Source organism: Ovis canadensis, chromosome 6 (assembly GCF_042477335.2).
Source record: "Ovis canadensis isolate MfBH-ARS-UI-01 breed Bighorn chromosome 6, ARS-UI_OviCan_v2, whole genome shotgun sequence".
Taxonomy (NCBI): Eukaryota; Metazoa; Chordata; class Mammalia; order Artiodactyla; family Bovidae; genus Ovis; species Ovis canadensis.
In genome coordinates this window covers 51,201,002-51,222,188 of record NC_091250.1, presented here as the reverse complement: position 1 = coordinate 51,222,188, position 21,187 = coordinate 51,201,002, and the positions used below count along the sequence as shown (strand labels likewise).

The following is a 21,187-nucleotide window of genomic DNA, read 5'->3' as shown; positions in this document are numbered from 1 at the left end:
AGGGATAGGCTACCCACTCCAGTATTCTTGCATTTCCCTTGTGGCTCAGCTGGTGAAGAATCGGCCTGCAGTGCAGTGTGGGAGACCTGGCTTCGATCCCTGGGTTGGGAAGATCTCTGGAGAAGGGAAAAGCCACCGACTCCAGTATTCTGGCCTGGAGAATTCCATGGACTATATAGTATGTATAAAAGTATGTATAAAAGTCATATAAATACCTTTCTCCACTAGCTATAAAAATGTAGCTCAAGGTAGATTCACTACAAAATGATAGTAAAACCTAGGTAATACATACTATTTGCCTTCAGTATTCTAGGTATTTATATATATTCTCATTCACTGAGTTCTTTTACAGATGAGGAAACTGAATCACACAGAGGTAATGAGTCTTGCAGAACAGTCACACAGCTAGTAAGGGGTAAGCAGAAATTTGGACTACAGAGTTCTGGCTTCATCATTTGTGGCCTTAACCAAAACACTGTATTAATTTTCCCATTTGATTTTCTCAAAATCTATTTTATAACTTAGCAATAGAAGCATGTTATTTTGCTGAGGCCCTGCCATATTTACTGTTTTCTCATCATATGAGTTATATTTTATATCTGATCGTATGATTATATCTTATTTTATCATGCCTGCCAGAAAGCTTGGAGTACATAAAACATAAAACTCAATCACAGCAAGTCCATATATTAAAGTTGCTAAATTGTGATTTTTCTATTTCTATCATTATCCTCCTCTTCTTCCTCATCATCACCACCATAATTTTCATCATTTTTGCTATTCAGTTATTGTAATCTTGTTACCGACCTAATTTCAAAATTTGGGTGAAATTAGGCCAAACAGAAATACAATAAATAATTTACTGACCATCCCAAGAGTATTTCCTAAAATGTCTTCTGAATCAAGGAAGTATTATAATTTGTATAATTTAGTGTCAGAATATTTCATTGTACTCTATAGAAAATTTTCATTCAACTCTTTAAAAATGGCAGTCCTTATATGATATTGCACTATTATTTGCCAGAACATTAAGTAGACCAAAATATTCAAATGTTACACTACTATAAGTTAAACAATGAAACCAGTCAATTCAGTCATCATTCTTGACAATTACCAACACTGTGTTTTACTTATTTATAACAAATACTTAACATACTTAAATATTTAATATTTCATAAAGAATCAAGGTTAAACAAAGCTGATGTTTTCTAGAATGCTCCTCTATGGGCAGAGTGGTTATTTATATTTACATCCTGAACGATCAGTGCTGGGGCTATCCTGCTTACTAGATATTTTCAATATCATCCTTGAATGCAAGTTCCACAAAGCTTACCTGTTGTCACACCATGAACTACCCCTTCCTTGGTTTTGGATCCTACAAAAACAAACAAATTCAAACCATAAGCTTCAAAGTCACCTTTACTGCTAATAAGCTACTTTAAAATATATCTAATGGAAAAACAATATCTTACTCTTCAAAAACCCATGTGTAAAGGTATCTTCAGGGAGCAAAAAATTTAAAACAAAGAAATTCAGTAACCATTACAATAAATATAACAAAGCAAAGCTAACAGGATATGCTCCAATTAAGATTTTAGCACACAGTGAAGAGTTGACTCATTGGAAAAGACTCTGATGCTGGGAGGGATTGGGGGCAGGAGGAGAAGGGGACAACCGAGGATGAGATGGCTGGATGGCATCACTGACTCGATGGACGTGAGTCTGAATGAACTCCAGGAGTTGGTGATGAACAGGAAGGCCTGGCGTGCTGCGATTCATGGGGTCGCAAAGAGTCGGACACGACTGAGCAACTGAACTGAACTGAATAGCTTTTCAATCCCTTGTGTCCTACTTCATGTATCAACTTACAGAAAGTTGAAAAGAAAAAGTGAGATAACACAGTCTGGCTGGGAAGGTGACTTTGGATTCAGAAGCTCTGAATGCTTTGGATGCTGAAGCTCTACGGAAATGCAGTACAGAGAAAGATTACTTAACCCATGGAACACAAATGGATGGGGGAAGGAGAGAAGCAATTCATAGTTGTTGAACATCTATTATGAAAAAGGCATTTTTCATCTCATTTAATGTTTGTGATAACCCTCCATTTCAAATCATGCCCATTTTATTCCACAATTACAAATTAAAGTTACATGATTTGTCTGAAGTCACCAGCTATAAGCATGTTCAAATTAAGGGCTCTGTGACCCTAAGCCCATATTGTTTCTATGAAACCAGGCAAACCTTTAGAAGGAATACAGTATTTTATCACTGAAGTATGACTAATGCTAGCTTCAAGAAGGGGCAAGATAGGAATTTTCCCAAAATCGTGACCATTACCAAACTTTTACACAAAGAATTTATTAATATGTATTGCTAAAATTAAGTTTGTGAATAATTTTATTCATCAGCTCTCTAATATTGGATTTTATTGTACTTCATACAGCTTTTTAATGATCTCGGAGAAAATAACAACAAAAAGAAAATTCATTTGAAAACTACCCTATAAGCTAAATAAAGTAATTCTATCAGACAGAGAAGAATGTAAGGAAATTAGGACCAAAAAACTAGGAAATGAATATTTATCATTCACTACCTGCCACTCCTTCAACCCCTTATTTTTAAAAACAACTAGTAAAAATATATTTTAACAGTTGGCCTGTAGTCTATTCTCTCTGCCTCAGTTATACCTGATAATTTAATCTTTGGCTAAATCATGAAATGTATCCTGAACCAAACCTACAAGAAAGACTTAATGAGGTTGCTTTGCATCAAACCAATCACCTTTCATTGGCTGTCATAATTGTTTAGCAGTATATGTTACTGATGATTAACTTTTAATTGGTAAGCAATCTATAATGAAAAGATAAAGCTACAAAATACATGCCAAGTACTATGTCACCAGTAATGTGATAGACAGATAGACCTTATAGATAAGTAGATCTCATAATAGGTAACAGCTGAAGGGACCCTGGATCTGATGGCTTCCCTAAGCTGATGTAGCCCACATCCATTCCCCTCTTGTCTCTTATGACTTCACAAAGCTGCAGACTGGCGAAGGTCAGAAATAATGCCTGGGCTTTGCCGAGGACTCAATTATGCTGTTGTGCATGTCATGTTGACTATCTCAGTATGGTGGAGGTGAAGTAAATTGTGACTTGGGAGTTTGATATCAATCCACAGTCTTGACCACTGCTACTTATTGAGCAGAATGTCACTGGAAGAGTTTTGAAGGTCATTTTCTTGCCTTTGAGGTGAGGTGAAGTCGCTCAGTCGTGTCCAACTCTTTGCGACCCCACGGACTGTAGCCTACCAGGCTCTTCCATCCATGGGATTTTCCAGGCAAGAGTACTGGAGTGGGTTGCCATTTCCTTCTCCAGAGGATCTTCCTGACCCAGGGATCAAATCCAGTCTCCCACATTGTAGGCAGACGCTTTACCATCTGAGCCACCAGGAAAGTCTTGCCTTTACTGTTACAATACTTGGCAAAGAGCTACATTTTTTTTTTTTTTGCTTTTGAATTTCACTCTCAACTTATAATTTCTAAACCATTTGATTGAGAAATTTTTGGTCCATTAAATTGAAGTAGGTTGATTGAAAATTTGTATACAAAGATATCACAAAAGGAGAAAAAACATAAAAATAATACTGATCCTTATGGGTGGTTCATCAATTAGCATTAAAAGCTAGCTGTTGAAAGTATATTAGAAAGGAATGAGATCACTCTCTCATAAGGCTTAAGAAAACAGTATGCTAAACTTGTTCAGCCATAAGTGAAACAGGAGAATTTTCCCTAGTTACTTCTAATCTTTCAAGCTAGTTATTCATAATAGTTTTATAATGAAGGATAAAATTATAGAAAGAAAATACATTGACAAAGAAATTATTCTGTTGCAGAGTTTGTGTGCATGCGTTAATTATGCGTTAATTGCTCAGTCCTGTCAGACTCTTTGCAACCCCATGGATGGTAGCCCACCAAGCTCCTCTGTCCATGGGATTCTACAGGCAAGGATACTGGAGTGGGTTGCCATTCCCTTCTCCAGGGGATCTTTTTGACTCAGGGATCAAACTCAGGTCTCCTGCTTGGCACAGATTCTTTACCAATGGAGCCACCAAGCAGCGTTTGTTTGACAATAATAACCACGGCTCCTACATATAGAAGTACACTAACAAAAATTCTCAATGAAATGTTAATGAATCAAACACAACAATGCATGAAGAGAATTATACATCACAATCAGGTGGCATTTATCATAGGTATGCAAGGCTGGTTCAATGTTTGAAAGTCAATTAAGTAATTCTTCACATCAGCAGGCTCAAAAAGACAAATGTCACGATCATATTAATAGGTGCAGAAAGAGAATTTGCAAAACCCAACATCTACTTGTGATTAAAAAAACCCTCCCAGTAAACTAGAAATAGAGAACTTTCTCAACCTGATAGAAAGTATCTACCAAAAAGTCTACAGCTAACATTGTATTTCATTGTGAGACACTAGGAACTTTATTACCAGAAACAGGCAATAATACCCCCTTTCACCATTCCCTCAACATCTTACAGGAAGCCCTAGCTATTGCAATAAGACGAGAAAATAAAAGATATCTGACTGGGAAAGATGAAACAAAACTGTCAAGAATGAGTAAAAAATATCCTGGTGCTAATAAGTTATTACAGAAAGGCTGCAGAATGTGAGGTTAAAAAGTCAATCACCTTCCTATATACCAGTAATGAACGGAGCAGAACTTGAAATTAAAAACACAGTATCATTTACATTAGCATCAAAAATAAATAAAATAACTGGGCATAAATTTAATGCAATATATACAAGATCTATATGGGAAAAGTTATGAAGCTTTGATAACAAAATCAAAGAACTACATAAATGGAGAGATATTCCACATTCATGGATAGAAGAATATTAACAACATGTTAGCTCTTCCCAAGTTGATTTTACAATTCCATGTTATATATATACACACACATACACACACACACACACACACACATATATATAGAGAGAGAGAGAGAGAAAGAACCACCAACTCAATGGACATGAATCTGAGCAAATTTCGGGAGACAGTGGAGGACAGAGGAGCCTATTGTGCCACGGTCTATAGGGTCACAGAGTTGGACACAACTTAGCGACTGAGCAACAACAATCTCAAGCAAAACCCCGGTTATTTTATGGATATTAACAAACTGATTCTAAAGTTTACATGGAGAGGCAAAGATCAAAAACAGCCAAAATGGTATTGAAGAAGAACAAAGTTAGAGGACTGACACTACCAAACTTCAAGACTTCTTACAGAGCTGTCATAATCAACACAATGTGACATTGGTGAAAGAATAAACAAATAGATCAAGGGACTAGAAAAGAGAGCCCAGAAATACACAAACATAAATGTAATCAACTGATTTTTGACAAAGGAAAAAACACAATAAAATGGAACAAAGATAGTCTTTAAACAAATGGTGCTAGAACAACTGGACATCTACATGAAAAAAATAATTTTACACAACTTTATACCCTTCACAAGTAAATAATCCAAAATGAATCATAGCCTTAGGTGTAAAATGTGAAACTATAAAACTTCTAGAAGATCACATTGAAGAACATCTACATAATCTCAAGTATGGCAATGGCTGTTGAGATATAACACCAAAGACACACTCCATTAAATCATTAGTAAGTGAGAATTCATTTAAATTAAAAACTTCTATGAAAGACAATTTTAAAAGAATAAGAAAACAATCTACAGACAGGAAAATATTTATGAAATATCTGAAAAGAAGACAAAGAACTCTTAAAAATCAACAGTAAAAAAACAAATAACCTGATTAAAACATAGACCAAAGATCTTAATAGATACTTCATCAAAGAAGATGTGGAGATGGTAGATAAGAATTTGAGAAGATGCTCCACATCCTATGTCACCAGTTTCAAAATACAAATTAAAATAACAGTGCACTGCCACTACATATGTATTAGTACAGCCAAAGTCCAGAACAGGGACAGCATCAAATTTTGTCAAGGAAGTAGAGTAACAAAAACTGTCGTTAATCGCTGGTGGGAATGCAAAATGGTGCAGTCCCTGCAGAAGACAGTTTGATGGTTTCTTTGAAAACTAAACATATTTTATCATATGACCCAGCAATTGTCGTGCTCTTTGATATTTACCCAAAGGAGCTGAAATCTTATGTACACACAAAAACCTGCACACAGATGTTTATGGCAGCTTTATTCATAACTGCCAACTCTTGGAAGCAAGTAAGATGCCCTCCAAGTACCAAGATGTAGGAGGGGAATGATAAACTATGATACACTGAGACAATAGAATATTATTTGGCACTAAAAAGAAATGAGCCATTCAAAGACATAAAAGAATTTAAATGCATATTATTAATTGATAGAAGCCAATCTCAACAGGCTAAGCAATATGTGATTCCACTGATATGACATTTTGGAAAAGGCAAAACTATGGAGAGAAAAAGATCAGTGATAGCCAGGGGTTCGGACAAGGCCATGAATAAGCAGAGCACAGAGGATTTTTAGGACACTGAAAATACTCTATATATTATAATGATGAATGTGTGTGTGTGTTAGTCACTTAGCCGTGTCCGACTCTTTGTGACCCCATGGACTGTAGCCTACCAGGCTTCTCTGTCCACGGGATTCTCCAGACAAGAATACTGGAGTGGATTGCCATTCCACATTCGTCCAAACTCACAGAATGTATTGCAGCAAGAGTGATCCTTAATGGAAGCTATGGAGTTCGGATGATCATGATGTGTCAATGTAGGTTCAGCAGTCGTAATGAATGTACCATCTGGTAAAGGATGTTGGTAATTTGAGAGGTTATGCATGTGTGGGGTTTGGGGTACATGGGAAACCTCTATATATCAATTTTTCTGTTAATTTAAAACATAAAAATTAAGTCTTTAATTTTTTAAAAGTATGCCTTTTTACTTATAGGTTCGGCTTTATTATGATGTTCTCACAAGAACTCTACAAGGTACTTGCATGTATTCAAACTGTATTTTTACAAATGAGTAAAGTGATGCTTAGATATGTTAAGTACCTTTCCATTATCCTAGAGGTTAAAAAGTGCTGTAGTCTGGACTGGAATTCAAGTTTGACATCAAATCTACATTTTTTTCCTACTTTATCAGGAGTCAGTAAACTATAGCTTATGAGCCAAATAAACTCTCCAGCTGTTTTGGTAAGTAAAGTTTTATAGGAACATAGTCACCCTAATTATTGTTTATGGCTGCTTTCACTTCAGGAGAGCAAAGCTGATCAGCTGAAACAGACATCATACCCTAAAATTATTCACTACCCCTTTAGGGAAAAAGCTTGCCAAAACCTGGTAGTACTATAACTTCACAAGGTCATACTTCATCCTGAATTATGTATTTGTGTTCAACTTTTAATTGACTTTAAAATATCAACTGATAAATAGTATATAGAATGCACTCTGTTAAATACCATAATGAACACTGAAGATTATTTTTTAAAATATGTATACATAATCAAATTGAAATTTCATATAATAATCTCAGAGAAAACAACAGAATTAATCTCTAAAAAATTGTTATTTTATTTGCCCAAACTCATGGGTGAAAATGAAAACAAGTACAATGTTTTCCAGATGATAATCCTGCTTATTACCTGGAAAACAGCACCATGTTAATTTAATAGTCAGTGGTTCTTGGACTCATTCAAAACTAATAAATCAATATTATCCAACTAAAAATATCTTAAAAGTAACTAAGCTATAAAGTAACTGAAATCAAGGAATGGTTACAAAGCATGCACTTGTACAACTTGGAACACTGAGGACAAATATAAAAATACTGATTATCTAAATGTCACTGATTCAGTATTCCAAATTCCACCTAAAAAGATACAATCCACATTTCACAAGAAAAAAAATGAGATTAACTCATTGACTTTCACCTCTTGTAACATCTTTCAATTCAATGATTTTCTGAAAATATATTTTAAGATAAAGAGTAATTTAACTAGAGGTTTGTGGTAAAATTAAACCAAAATAAAAAGTCTATGAACAGTGAGAAAAATGAGAAATATTCATAAAAATCATTCCAAGTATAACTTTTCTCCAGTCCATCTCTATTGAAGAGACGATATAGCTTTCCTTCATCCCACAGACATAGAGTATTCTACACAATCCATTATGCTCATCCTCCACTTTATTACTCATCCTTTGGCTACTGGTGCTACACCTGCTACCAGAGAATGTGAGGAAAAGGAGGAAAAGCTCAGAGGAGAAAAAGAGAATGGGCAGTGGGTGAGTGTATGCTCATGTGCCCGTTTGTATCCCTATAGATGAGTGTGTGTCTATGTGTATGCCTATTTCTTCACCCAAAGAATTCCAGGTGACTTGTGAAACAACACCCAACCTAACACAGTTCAAGATAAAAAAAAAAAAAAAAAAAGAGTAGGGCTTCCCTGATAGCTCAGTTGGTAAAGAATCTGCCTGCAACGCAGGAGACCCTGGTTTGATTCCTGGGTCAGGAAGAGCCTCTGGAAAAGGGATAGGCTACCCACTGAAGCATTTTTGGGCTTCCCTTGTGGCTCAGCGGGTAAAGAATCCAGTTGAAATGTGGGAGACCTGAGTTCAATCCCTGGGGAGATCTGGGTTCAATCCCTAGGTTGGGAAGATCCCCTGGAGAAGGAAAATGTTATCCACTCCAGTATTCTAACCTGGAGAATCTCCATGGACAGTCCATGGGATCACAAAGTATTAGACAGGATGGAGCAACTTTCACTTCACTGCAAGAATACTCTGATGTGGGAATTTATAAACAAGGAAAAACAGTAAGCATCTAATTTATTGTATCATTTGATAAATGAACTATATAAATGTCTCAGAGATATTAGCAGCCTTCAAGCACTTTCTTGAGCTTAGTCCCCAACTTACCAAGTGGTCACAAGAAGTAACTCCAAAGACTTGTCTGTCCTTTTCTTTTTAGAGTCAGTAGGTCTCTCTTTACATATCTCAAGATTATATCAACGTCTTACTTTTAAATTAGAATACACTGAAGTTAGCATATATTATTCATGAAGATAAATCAAAAGCTCATGAAGGAGTTTGATTTTAAGATACTATTGAATATTTTCTGAGACTGAGTTTTTAAAAGTGTCCTCAGAGCTATAGTTACTTATGCATAGAAACATTCATTTAAAAAAAGAAAGTCCTAAATATTACTGCAAAATTAAATAGTCTGGAAAAACAAAATAGCCCCACTTTGTATATTAGCTCAAACACACACATTCACCTACTTACACACACCTCTGATTCAGCCCATCACTTTGAGGAGTGGTGAGAAATACCAGCATTTAAAGCATCAATCATCCTAACCCATCAATCCCAAATAAATATCAAAGTGACATTTAGGGCTTACCTACCTACATAGAGAACACCCTCTTTTGTCTTTCCTGCTGCTTCTGCCACACCCTGCTTGGTTTTTTCAGCAGCAGCCACGACTCCTTCCTTGGCCTTTGAAAGTCCTTTCATGAAAACATCCATGGCTAACGAATTCCTTTACACCACACTGGAGAAGACAAAATACACTTTAAGAACTTCTGCGTAAAAAACAAAATTAGAACCACCCAAAGTAAAAACTATTGAAAGATCAGTAGAATCCTCAAAAGAGTGAGATTCTCTTAAGTGTACCTCCATTTCAACCACTGGACAAAGGAGGCTTTTCTTAGCTTTTGCATTAAAAATTTAGCATCTCCCATCCATCTTGGCTGGATAAAGTCTAGCCGCCTAAACATGGATTAGGATGAATCATATGAGCTGTTCTTACGCGTTTCCGAAGTGGAATTGCACGGAAAGATAGACTCCTCTTTTAACTTCCCAGGGTCCAAATGGTGACAGTATAAGTTAGAAGTGCGTTTAGAAGACATCACAGGAAAAGGAAAGGGACCTGAAGGCAGGGGGTCAGGGACACGCTTACATTCCAGAAGGCAGCTAACAGATCAATCACGAATAGGGGAGGGAAGGAACCACTCACTCTGGGTGTGGCTGAACCTCAGGCCAACTGCGAGCCCACCGCCCTCGCTGTAATTCACCCAACCATGCACCCGACCCTGGGCTATCAACCCAGAGCGTGCAGGAGGGCGCGAGTTCACAACCACGGAAGCCTCAGGAGGCGCGCCAGCCACCGGTGGGGGCGTTCTCAGCGCCTGGAACCCGCCCCCTACCCTGCGCCGCACCTGTTAACCCCTTATCACCTGTTGACTCGCCCTCTCAGCGCTCCCTCTTAACGATTTGCCAAACATAGCTTGTTTACTTCACAGAGAGAACAGAGAGGGCGGACTAGAGGCGGGGGGCGGTTAAGGAAAGCGACAAACAAAAGTTGAATACTCATACTCCCTGGAGCATCCTCGCGTTTCCCAAAGGAGACGCTTATCCCTGAGAATCCAGACCTCTCGGCCTCTGAGGACGAGAAGAGGAAGCAGTCGAAGCAGGAGGCAAACAGGTCAGTTGCCTTTCCTCACGCTCACCCTAGGGATAAGCACTCACCTCTGAGAGAGGCTCGACTACAGCTGGTCCTCAAGGCAGCGCGCCCACCCCACCCCCGCGCGCCCCGGGGCGCCCGCAACGACTCTTCTCCCACCAGGTGTTCTCCACGACTTCCAAAGCTGCCCAGTTAGTTCCACAAGCACTTACCAGATTTCCTCGGCTCCACGAACTCCAATTTCTCCCCCACCCCCACTTAAAAAATTTAAAAAACAATTCCCAAATGTTATTTAAGTGGGAAGAGAGAGGATAAAGAGCGCACAGGAAGGGTGGAGGCGGCACCAGAAGAGGGATGGTTCCCAGAGGAGGCGGCTGTCAGCACAAGCCTGCGCTGGGAGGCGGGGAGCGTGGGACGCAAACCCACAAACCTGCCGTCGAATTGCCACTCCTCGTCCCCCGCAAGAGAGGATTCGAGAGAAAAAGGCAGAAGGTCGGAAGGGAAGGGTTGGGGGGTGAGGGGAGCGGGGAAGAGCGCCAAGGATGCTGCAGGCGCGGCTCGGTCCCTGGGTCCGCTCTAAAGCCAGCACACACCTCACCCCGCGTCGCCGCGCTCGGTCGCTGACCCCCTCTCCTGCTAGTCTCCGCGGTCCTCCTCCTCCCCTTCCTCTCACCGCCCCCGCGGCTGATTTGCTAGCTCCTCTCCCCGCCCCTCTCCTGGCGCCCGCTGCTCTCCCAGCCGCGTGCACTTCACTCTCTCCTCGGATGGGGTGGGGGCGGGGAAGACGGAGCCTCCAGCTCCCGCCTCCCGCCTGCACCCAGGGGCCTGGAGGATGGGGTGCTCTGCGGCTCGCCTCGAGCTCAGGGTCACGGGAGCTCGCGTGGGGATCCCGAGTGTTAGGCTTGGGCTGAAGTCTCCCTCTCCCATCACCCCCCATGCTTGTCTCCGCCTTCCCCTCTGGTTGCTCGCGGGGACCCCCACGTCAGATCCAGCCTCGGGAAGCGGGACCCCGTGTGACAGGTCGACCACCAAGGCAGAGCCAGTCTCTGGAGGAGCTGCTGAAAGAGACAGGCGCTCTAGGAAGCGTGCTCACATCAGCTCTGCCAGGGGCACGTTTCCTTCAGACCAACGAAGTGTGATTAACGGTCGTAGGACAAAAGGTTAACGATGCTTTTGTTTAAATATCCCCCAGATTTAGGCCTACTCTTAACCTCTCGTGGGCCCGATATGGTCTCGCGGGTGGAGAGGAGACTAGTAATGAAGAGTTACAGGTCGAAGAGGCAGGAGGAGGCTAGTCAAGTCCTCTCTCCACCCCACTATCACCATTTTCTTTTCCACCAATCAGCGGCTGCCAGACGCTGTTTTCTATTCCCATCAGTGGAACAAGGAATAAACATTCCCCAGCCGTCGAAACCAAACGGCTGTAAGGTTTTTCATTCTCAGAATGGAATTTACTTTCCAGATGCAGGTGCCTAGATGGAAGAGGCATATCCAGCGTGATTGACTCTCCTGAACCAGTATATCCAATCTTTTCAGAGCCTTCTGAAAAGGGAGATTCTGTCAACACATACCACTCACCTTCCTTACTTCCAATTCGCGTTGTCCTCGGTGCTGACACGCCACCCCATCTCCACACACCGGCACACAGACAGACACACGCAAGGGGTTCGAGACAATTTTTGCACTGTTTAACACAGTTTCACCTTTAAAAGCTGAAGGAGAAACAGCTGTTCCTGGATCACACCGAAATGGAGAACGAAACTCCTCCCCTCAACGGACTCCCTCTGCTTTCTTTGCCTGGAAGAGAGGATGCTTTTAGACCTGTAACGGAAAAACGCATCTTTGCTATATGTTTTTTGTTCCTTTGTATTGTGCTTATTTTTTGTAGGGCAGGAAAAAAGGCTTTCTCTGAACCTTGCACCTCTGATCCTTGCACTCACACCCTGAAATGTGAGTAAAAAGCAATTTAAATCTACAAAACAACCCTTTGAAACCAAAAGAGATGGGAAGCGAGTATATGCTACTTAAGCAACTCTTTGCACTATTGGTCGGCTCATTTGAAAAGTGGTCTTTTCGAAACATTCATATTTTACTTCGTTGGGATCGGAGAAGTTGGGAGTTGGTTTGCTTTATGACTTTGAGAGTTTCAACACGTTATGTCCTTCTGTTCATCGATCCCTCTCTTTTCAACTTTTTACTATGGGAAATGTTCAAACATATACAAAAGTGGAGAAAATAAAGGACTCTCGGTGGAATAGCACCCAACTTTCACTATTTTCCAATTCATGATTAATCATGTTTCATCTATATTCTCATCCACTCCCCATTTTTTAATCACTACTCCCATTCCCCATTTTAAACTAAATCCCAAGATTTTATGTATATCTTTTCATTTGTAAATAATTCAGCATGCATCCATAAGATATCAGAACTATTTTAAAGTAAACACAATGATGTTTTGCTGGTCTTTTTAAAACTTTAAAAGTAAAGTTTGCATGCAGTGATATGTTCCACTCTGTATTCCTTTAAATCCATTTTGAAAAGTACATGCATTAATGTACCCCACACCGTTTTGAAGAAATAAGACATTTTCAACCCCTAGAAATTTCCCTTGTGCTCTATTCAGTTGTACAGCTTCTAGAATTTCATAAAAGTAAAACCATGCAATATGAACTTAAAAAAAAAAATCTCCCTGGCTTCTTCACTCAGCCTAATATTTGGTCATTCATGTTTTTGCATGAACCAGTGGTATTTGTTTTCAATTTGTTTCTTTTTATTACTGCCAATAATAGTGTTTTGCATTGTGACGCATCACAACTAGATATTTAATATATTTCAGTTCAGTTCAGTTGCTCAGTCGTGTCCAACTCTTTGCAACCCCATGAAATGCAGCACGCCAGGCCTCCCTGTCTATCACCAACTCCCGGAGTTCACTCAAACTCGTGTCCATCGAGTCAGTGATGCCATCCAGCCATCTCATCCTCGGTCGTCCCCTTCTATTCCTGCCCCCAATCCCTCCTAGCATCAGAGTCTTTTGCAATGAGTCAACTCTTCGCATGAGGTGGCCAAAGTATTGGAGTTTCAGCTTCAGCATCAGTCCTTCCAAAGAACACCCGGGGCTGATCTCCTTTAGAATGGACTGGTTGGATCTCTTTGCAGTCCAAGGGACTCGCAAGAGTCTTCTCCAACACCACAGTTCAGAAGCATCAATTTGTCGGCACATCAATTCGCCAGCCTTCAGCTTTCTTCAGTCTAACTCTCACATCCATATATGACTACTGGAAAAACCATAGCCTTGACTAGACAGACCTTTGTTGGCAAAGTAATGTCTCTGATTTTGAAAATGCTATCTAGGTTGGTCATAACTTTCCTTCCAAGGAGTAAGTGTATTTTAATATATTTAGTACATATTTAATACTCAATTATGATATATATAGTTAACAGAGACCCTCTTGAGTAGTTAAAGGGATGAATAAAGTAACAGATATTTTAGACTCTGTGTAGACCAATGAGAGGATTATTTTTTAGGCCCTATGAAGACCAAAAAGAGAATTATTTTGGAGCTGTTGTTACATTTTTCTACTTCTTACAGCATTATATGATTCCACATCTTTATGTGTTATATTATGGTTGGCAAAAGACTATATATGATCATTTAATCATAACAAATGGGTAAGTTAAGTTTTATTATGTAACTTTTGTATTCGGGGAATCTAAGGCTCAAAGAATTTTGGTAACAGGCAGAAATTGCATAGCTTTAAAGTGGCAGAGCTGACATAAGCCAGCAGGAACTATTCCAAAAGACCAGTTGTCTCCTGAACTGGCAGTACTCTCTGGTACCTTACTGTCTGGGCATGCGATAGGGTGGGAGGTAAAAGGTGAGACCCAGTTCTGTTAGAAATAGCCTTTGAATTTGGATATGACCTGGGAAATCAAGGAGAGTTTCTGTTCTAAAACATTGCCTTCATATTTGAAATGTTACCATTTCTATATTAGTAATTATAGGAGAAGTTGATTTCTCATCAACTACAAAAAAGAAAATTCTAAAATTATAATTAAATCAAAATTATAAAATAATTTTTTGCCATTTAAAACTTAATGTTTTACTCCTCTTTTCATCCCTCACAGTGCCTTGAATACAGTAAGCATTCAATAAACTTTTAGTTACTGGTGATATCAGTAGTGACATTCCTTTTGTTCTACCTGTATTCTTGGAGCTCAGTATTCCTAAGCAGGCAGAGCAACTCAAGCACAAAGAAGGGAACTGGAAGTTAATAAAGGATTGTTTTGGTTTATCCTGTTTTGTTTTTTTTCACTTTCATCATTAGTTTAAAGCATAGCCTTGAGATAATTTTTAACTATTAGGATATAACTTTAAAGCTTAAACTAGAAATATTTAACTAATTGAATAACTTGAACCTCATAAAGAATATGGAAGGATAACCGGTTGGGAGGCATTACTGACTGTATGTTTTGTTAATGACTACACTCATGTTTGTTTTACTCTTTGATAAATGAAATCTAGATATTTTGCTTCTTTCTAATAGGAATGCTTGAGTTTAATTAACTAATTTAGCTTAAGAGTAACATACTATGAAAGAGATGGGAATACCAGACCACCTGACCTGCCTCTTGAGAAATCTGTATGCAGATCAGGAAGCAACAGTTAGAGCTGGACATGGAACAACAGACTGATTTCAAGGAAAAGGAGTACGTCAAGGCTGTATATTGTCACCCTGCTTATTTAACTTCCATGCAGAGTACATCATGAGAAACACTGGACTGGAAGAAACACAAGCTGGAATCAAGATTGCTGGGAGATATGTCAATAACCTCAGATACGGAGATGACCCCACCCTTATGGCAGAAAGTGAAGAGGAACTAAAAAGCCTCTTGATGAAAGTAAAAGTGGAGAGTGAAAAAGTTGGCTTAAAGCTCAACATTCAGAAAACGAAGATCATGGCATCTGGTCCCATCACTTCGTGGGAAATAGATGGGGAAACAGTGGAAAGAGTGTCAGACTTTATTTTTTCGGGCTCCAAAATCACTGCAGATGGTGACTGTAGCCATGAAATTAAAAGACGCTTACTCCTTGGAAGAAAAGTTATGACCAACCTAGACAGCATATTCAAAATCAGAGACATATACTTTGCCGACTAAGGTCCGTCTAGTCAAGGCTATGGTTTTTCTTGTGGTCGTGTATGGATGTGAGAGTTGGACTATGAAGAAGGCTGAGGGCCGAAGAATTGATGCTTTTGAACTGTGGTGTTGGAGAAGACTCTTGAGGGTCCCTTGGACTGCAAGGAGATCCAACCAGTCCATTCTGAAGGAGATCAGCCGTGGGATTTCTTTGGAAGGAATGATGCTAAAGCTGAAACTCCACCTCATGTGAAGAGTTGACTCACTGGAAAAGACTATGACGCTGGGAGGGATTGGGGGCAGAAGGAGAAGGGAACGACAGAGGATGAGGTGGCTGGATGGCATCACTGACTCGATGGACATGAGTCTGAGTGAACTCCGAGAGTTGGTGATGGACAGGGAGGCCTGGCGTGCTGCGATTCATGGGGTCACAAAGATTTGGACACAACTGAGTGACTGAACTGAACTGAACTGAACATTCTATGAAATGCATGGTTAATCTAAACTCTCTGTCTTTAGCATAAAACAAGTGAATGTTTAGGTGTGCCATGTGGTAAGCTTGAACTACAAAGTGGAATGACATGAAAAATAAGGAAGTTTCAGTGACTATAAATGAAAGGAAGGATAAGAATTGATTTAATGTGTGTCAGTAAGGAAAATGCAATCTTTACTATCTCTGAATGATTTTATTCTATATTTGTTGTGAACACAAGGAACAATGTAATGTCGATTCTTGGACCCCTTGTTTCTTTTTCTCTGCACTTTCCTCTTGTCTTCTGTAGATGTATTGAAAAACAGGAGCTAGTGAGATCTTGGTAAGCTTCTCTTCTATTTTGCAGTGGGTACAGAAGGGAAAGCCTAATGCATCCAGTTGGGATGACATTGTGTGTGGTACTGGAAAGGGTTGCACTTGAGACAAGGCAGTAGGGTTACTCCAAAGAGATATGAAGAGGAATAAAGAAAGTGTATAAAGTCCAAAGAAGATTATCTAATTTGACCCTGTGTAAAACTTCATGTTGTTTTTACAATGTCATATACAGCAAAAAATAAACTAAAAAAACTAAATTCACTCACACTCAGTCGTGTCCAATTCTTTGTGGTCCCATGGACTATATCCCGCCAGGCTCCTCTGTCCATGGGCTTTCCCAGGCAAGAATACTGGCATGGATTTCCATTTCCTACTCCAGACGATTTTCCTGACAGAGAGATAGAACCTGAATCTCTTATGTCTTCTGCATTGGCAGGAAGGTTCTTAACCATCAGCACCACCTGGGAAGCCCAAAAAACAGTGGGCATTTATTCTAGCACAATGTCATTTATCATATTTGTCATTATTGTATTATATCCTCATTAATGTTTGGTGACCATAAACTGTGACCACAAGAAACGTCATATGAAATATGTAAAATTCAATTGGATATCATTTTAAATATCCTTGTGATTTTCATGCTAAGAATATTAAGACATGCAAGATCCAAGATTAAAAACTTCAAAACTAGATGGAAAAGATTGTTTAAATATTTGGGGATCTAAAAGTTCAAATAGATGGCCAGCAGACACATGAAAAGATGCTCAGTATCATGAATTATTAAAGAAATACAAATCAAAATCACAATGAAGTATCATCTCTCACCAGTCAGAATGACCATCACCAAAAAGCCTATAAATAATAAATGCTGGAAAGGATGTACAAAAAGGGAACTCTCCTATGCTGGTGCTGGGAATGTAATCTGGTGTAGCCACTATGCAGAACACTATGGAGATTTTGTTAAAATACAGAATTACCATATGATCCAGTAATTCACTCCTAAAGCAAAAAGATAAGAAAACACTACTTTGAAAAGATACATGCATCTTAATGTTCATAGCAGCAATATTTACAATAGCTAAAACACCTCAGTGCCCATCCACAGATATATGCAATGGGATACTACTCAGCCATAAAAATTAATGAAATAGTGCCATTTGCAGCAACATGGATGGATCTAGAAATTATATTAAGTGAAATTAGACAAATATGATATCACTTATATGTGGCATCTAAAAAATGATACAAATGAACTTATTTATGAAAGAAACAGACTCACAGACATAGAAAACAGACTTATGATTATCAAAGGGTGAATTCAGATGGAGGGATCAATTGGGAATTTGAGATTAACATACACACACTACTACCTAGGAATAAACCTACCTAAGGAGACAAAAGATCTGTATACAGAAAACTATGAGACATTGATAAAAGAAATCAAAGGGAACATAAACAGACAGAGAGATATACCATGTTCTTGGATTGGAAGAATCAATACTGTGAAGATGACTATACTACCCAAGGCACTCCTAATCAAATGCATTCCCTATCAAATTCAACTCATTTGAATTGGGATTCAATGCATTCCCCATCAAATTACTAAAGGCATTTTTCATAGAACTAGAACAAAACAAAACTTCCACAGTTCATATGAAAACACAAAAGATCTGAATAGCCAAGACAATCTTCGGAAAGAAAAATGGAACCAGAAGAATCAACCTTCCTGACTTTAGACCATACTACTAAGCTACAGTCATCAAGACAGTACTGTACTGGCACAAAACAGAAATATAGGCCAATAGAACAAGACAGAAACCCCAGAGATAAACCCACACACCTATGGGCACCTTATCTTTGACAAAGGAGACAAGAATACACAATGGAGATAAGATAGTCTCTTCAATAAGTAGTGCTGGGAAAACTGGACAGCTACATGTAAAAGAACGAAACACTTCCTAACAGCATACACAAAGATAAACTCAAAATGGATTAAAGACCTAAATGTAAGACCAGAAACTATAAAACTCTTAGAGGAAAACATAGGCAGAACACTCCTTGACATAAATCAAATCAAGATTCTGTTTGACTTGCCTCTTAGAGTAATGGTAATAAAAACAAAAAATAAAGAAATGGGACCTAATTAAACATAAAGGTTTTGCACAGCAAAGGAAAGCAAACAAGATGAAAAGATAACCCTAAGAATGGGGAAAAAAATAGTTTCAAATTAAGCAACTGAGAAAGGATTAATCTCCAAAATACATGAGCAGCAAAATACACAAACTCAGTACCATAAAAACAAACAACCCAGTCGAAATAATGAACAGAGGACATAAATAGACATTTCTCCAGAGAAGACATACAGTTGCCTAATAAACACATGAAAAGGTGTTCAACATCACTTATAATTAGAGAAATGCAAATCAAAACTACAATGAGATATTACCTCACACTGGTCAGAATGGCCATCCTCAAATTTCTACATACAATAAAATCTGTAGAGGATACGGAAGAGAGCCCCTTTGCATGGTTGCTGCTGCTGCTGCTGCTGCTGCTAAGTCACTTTAGTCGTGTCTGACTCTGTGTGACCCCATAGACGGCAGCCCACCAGGCTCCCCCGCCCCTGGGATTCTCCAGGCAAGAACGCTGGAATGGGTTGGGGGAATGTAAATTGATACAGTCACTATGGAGAATAATATGGAGATTTCTTTTTAAAAAACTAAAAATAAAACTACCATATGACCCAATAATCCCACTACTGGGCATATACACTGAGAAATCCACAATTCTGATAGACACATGTATCCCAATGTTCATTGCAGCACCATTTACAATAGCCAGGACATAGAAGCAATCTAGATGTCCATTGGCTGATGAATGGATAAAGAAGTTGTGGTACATATATACAATGGAATATTACTCAACCATAAAAAGTAATGAATTTGAGTCAGTTCTGGTGAGGTGGATGAAACTAGAGCCCGTTATAGAGAGTGAAGTAAGTCAGAAAGAGAAAAACAAACTTCATGCATTAAGGCATGTAAACGGAATCTAGAAAAATGGTACTGATGAACCTGCTTGCAGGGTAGCAATAGAGACACAGACGTAGAGAACAGACTTGAACACAGACCACGAGACGGAAAGGGTGGGGCGAACTGAGAGAGTAGCACTGAAACATACACATCACCATACACTTTACACAAGCCTGCACAGTACAGATGACCAGTGGGAATTTGCCGTATGACACAGGGGGCTCAAATCTGCTCTGTGACGACCTAGAGGGGTGGGATGGGGTGGAGGATGGCAGGAAGTTTCAAGCAGGAGGGAACTTATATATACCTATGGCTGATTCATGTTGAAGTATGGCAGAAACCAACACAACATTGTAAAGCAATTATCCTCCAATTAAAAATAAATTTAAAAACTTACACACATGACTGTATCTACTGTATAGCACAAGGAACTATATTCAATTTCATGTAATAATCTATAAAGAAAAAAGAATCTGAAAAAGAATGTATATATTCTGAATCATTTTGTTGTATACTTGAAACACTGTAAATCAATTATAGTCAAAAAATGTTTTAATTATAAATGAAACAAACAAAAATAAAATGATTTAGTACTAAAAGGGAAAATGTATTTATGAACTCAAGACATGCATAAGCATGGTAGACCAGAAATTAGAGGTACTGGGTACAAGTTAAATGCAGGGACTTATCTAGGCTCTTCTATTTTGTAGCCTGACTGGGAGCAAGTGTACATACTCTCTAAGCTCTAATTTTTGTTTATCTTTAAAATGGGGATTATATCTTATGACTATTGTAAGGAATAAACAATACACTTAGCAAAGAACCAAGCATAGTAGAATCTTTCAATATAAGTAGGCATTATTATTATCTGGCCACTATGTTTCAGGGTGCCCTGCTGCTGCTGCTGCTGCTGCTAAGTTGCTTCAGTTGTGTCCAACTCTGTGCGACCTCATAGACGGCAGCCCGCCAGGCTCCCCCGTCCCTGGGATTCTCCAGGCAAGAACACTGGAGTGGGTGGCCATAACGCTTTTTTTCATTGCAATAGTTTTCATTACTATTTCCAGCCCTTTGCAACTTCCCCTACCCCACAAAACAGCTGAGGTATCTGATGCCTCCCCATCAATAATATTAACTTACTATGGCAGATAAAATATTTCCAGCCTGGAACAGAAGTTGTGGGGAGATTAAAGACATTGTTAGTGGTCATTAGATGAAAATCTGCCAGTATCTTTTGTCTCTCCTTAATGCATAGATTACAATAGCAACAGCACTCATGGCAATTTGCTTCAGGAGACTGAATTAATACAGTAACAGAAATATTTTGCTCTCTTTATTGACAGTTTTACATTCTTGGAATCTGGTTTCTTTAAAGGGGTGGTGGCTGAATTCTATATGAATTATGTTAATTTTCCAAGGGAGAAAAATAAAATGAAACAACAAATGGAGTTCCAAGTTTGACGGAGTCGTTGTGACAGCACCTCTGAAATGCTTCAGAATGAATATCCAGTTCAGAGATAAACTCAGCCTCTAATGTTCCAGGTGAGTGAAGAATGGACAGACTGATGAGACCATGACAGATCGACTTATACTTTTCAACAGCATCTGTGTGCAGAAAGGCAGAAAATAAGTGGATGAAAAAGCATTTCATGGGAATTTATAATTTGTGTGTGTGTGTGTGTGGTGTTTTAAATTGAAGTTATAATGCCCTCGTAAGCAGAGAAATCAT

The 21,187-nt window shown here is 39.0% G+C and overlaps 1 protein-coding gene across 5 annotated transcripts in view; it reads right to left on the bottom strand.

The window, feature by feature from the left end:
• The window catches only part of SNCA (synuclein alpha), a 155,336-nt gene extending 144,080 nt beyond the window's left edge, over positions 1-11,256 (bottom strand). The window contains exons 1-3 of one of the 5 annotated variants that reach the window (XM_069593704.1): positions 11,079-11,256; positions 9,428-9,573; positions 1,334-1,375 (exon numbers count right to left, since the gene is read on the bottom strand). In XM_069593704.1, coding sequence (XP_069449805.1) covers positions 1,334-1,375; positions 9,428-9,548 — 163 coding nt within the window. In that variant the 5' untranslated portion in view covers positions 9,549-9,573; positions 11,079-11,256. Of the gene's footprint in view, positions 1-1,333; positions 1,376-9,427; positions 9,574-9,831; positions 9,919-10,038; positions 10,181-10,697 lie in introns of those variants that run through there. The other 4 variants (XM_069593705.1, XM_069593707.1, XM_069593708.1 and 1 more) reach the window with 4 other exon arrangements.
• Positions 11,257-21,187: the final 9,931 nt, after the last annotated feature.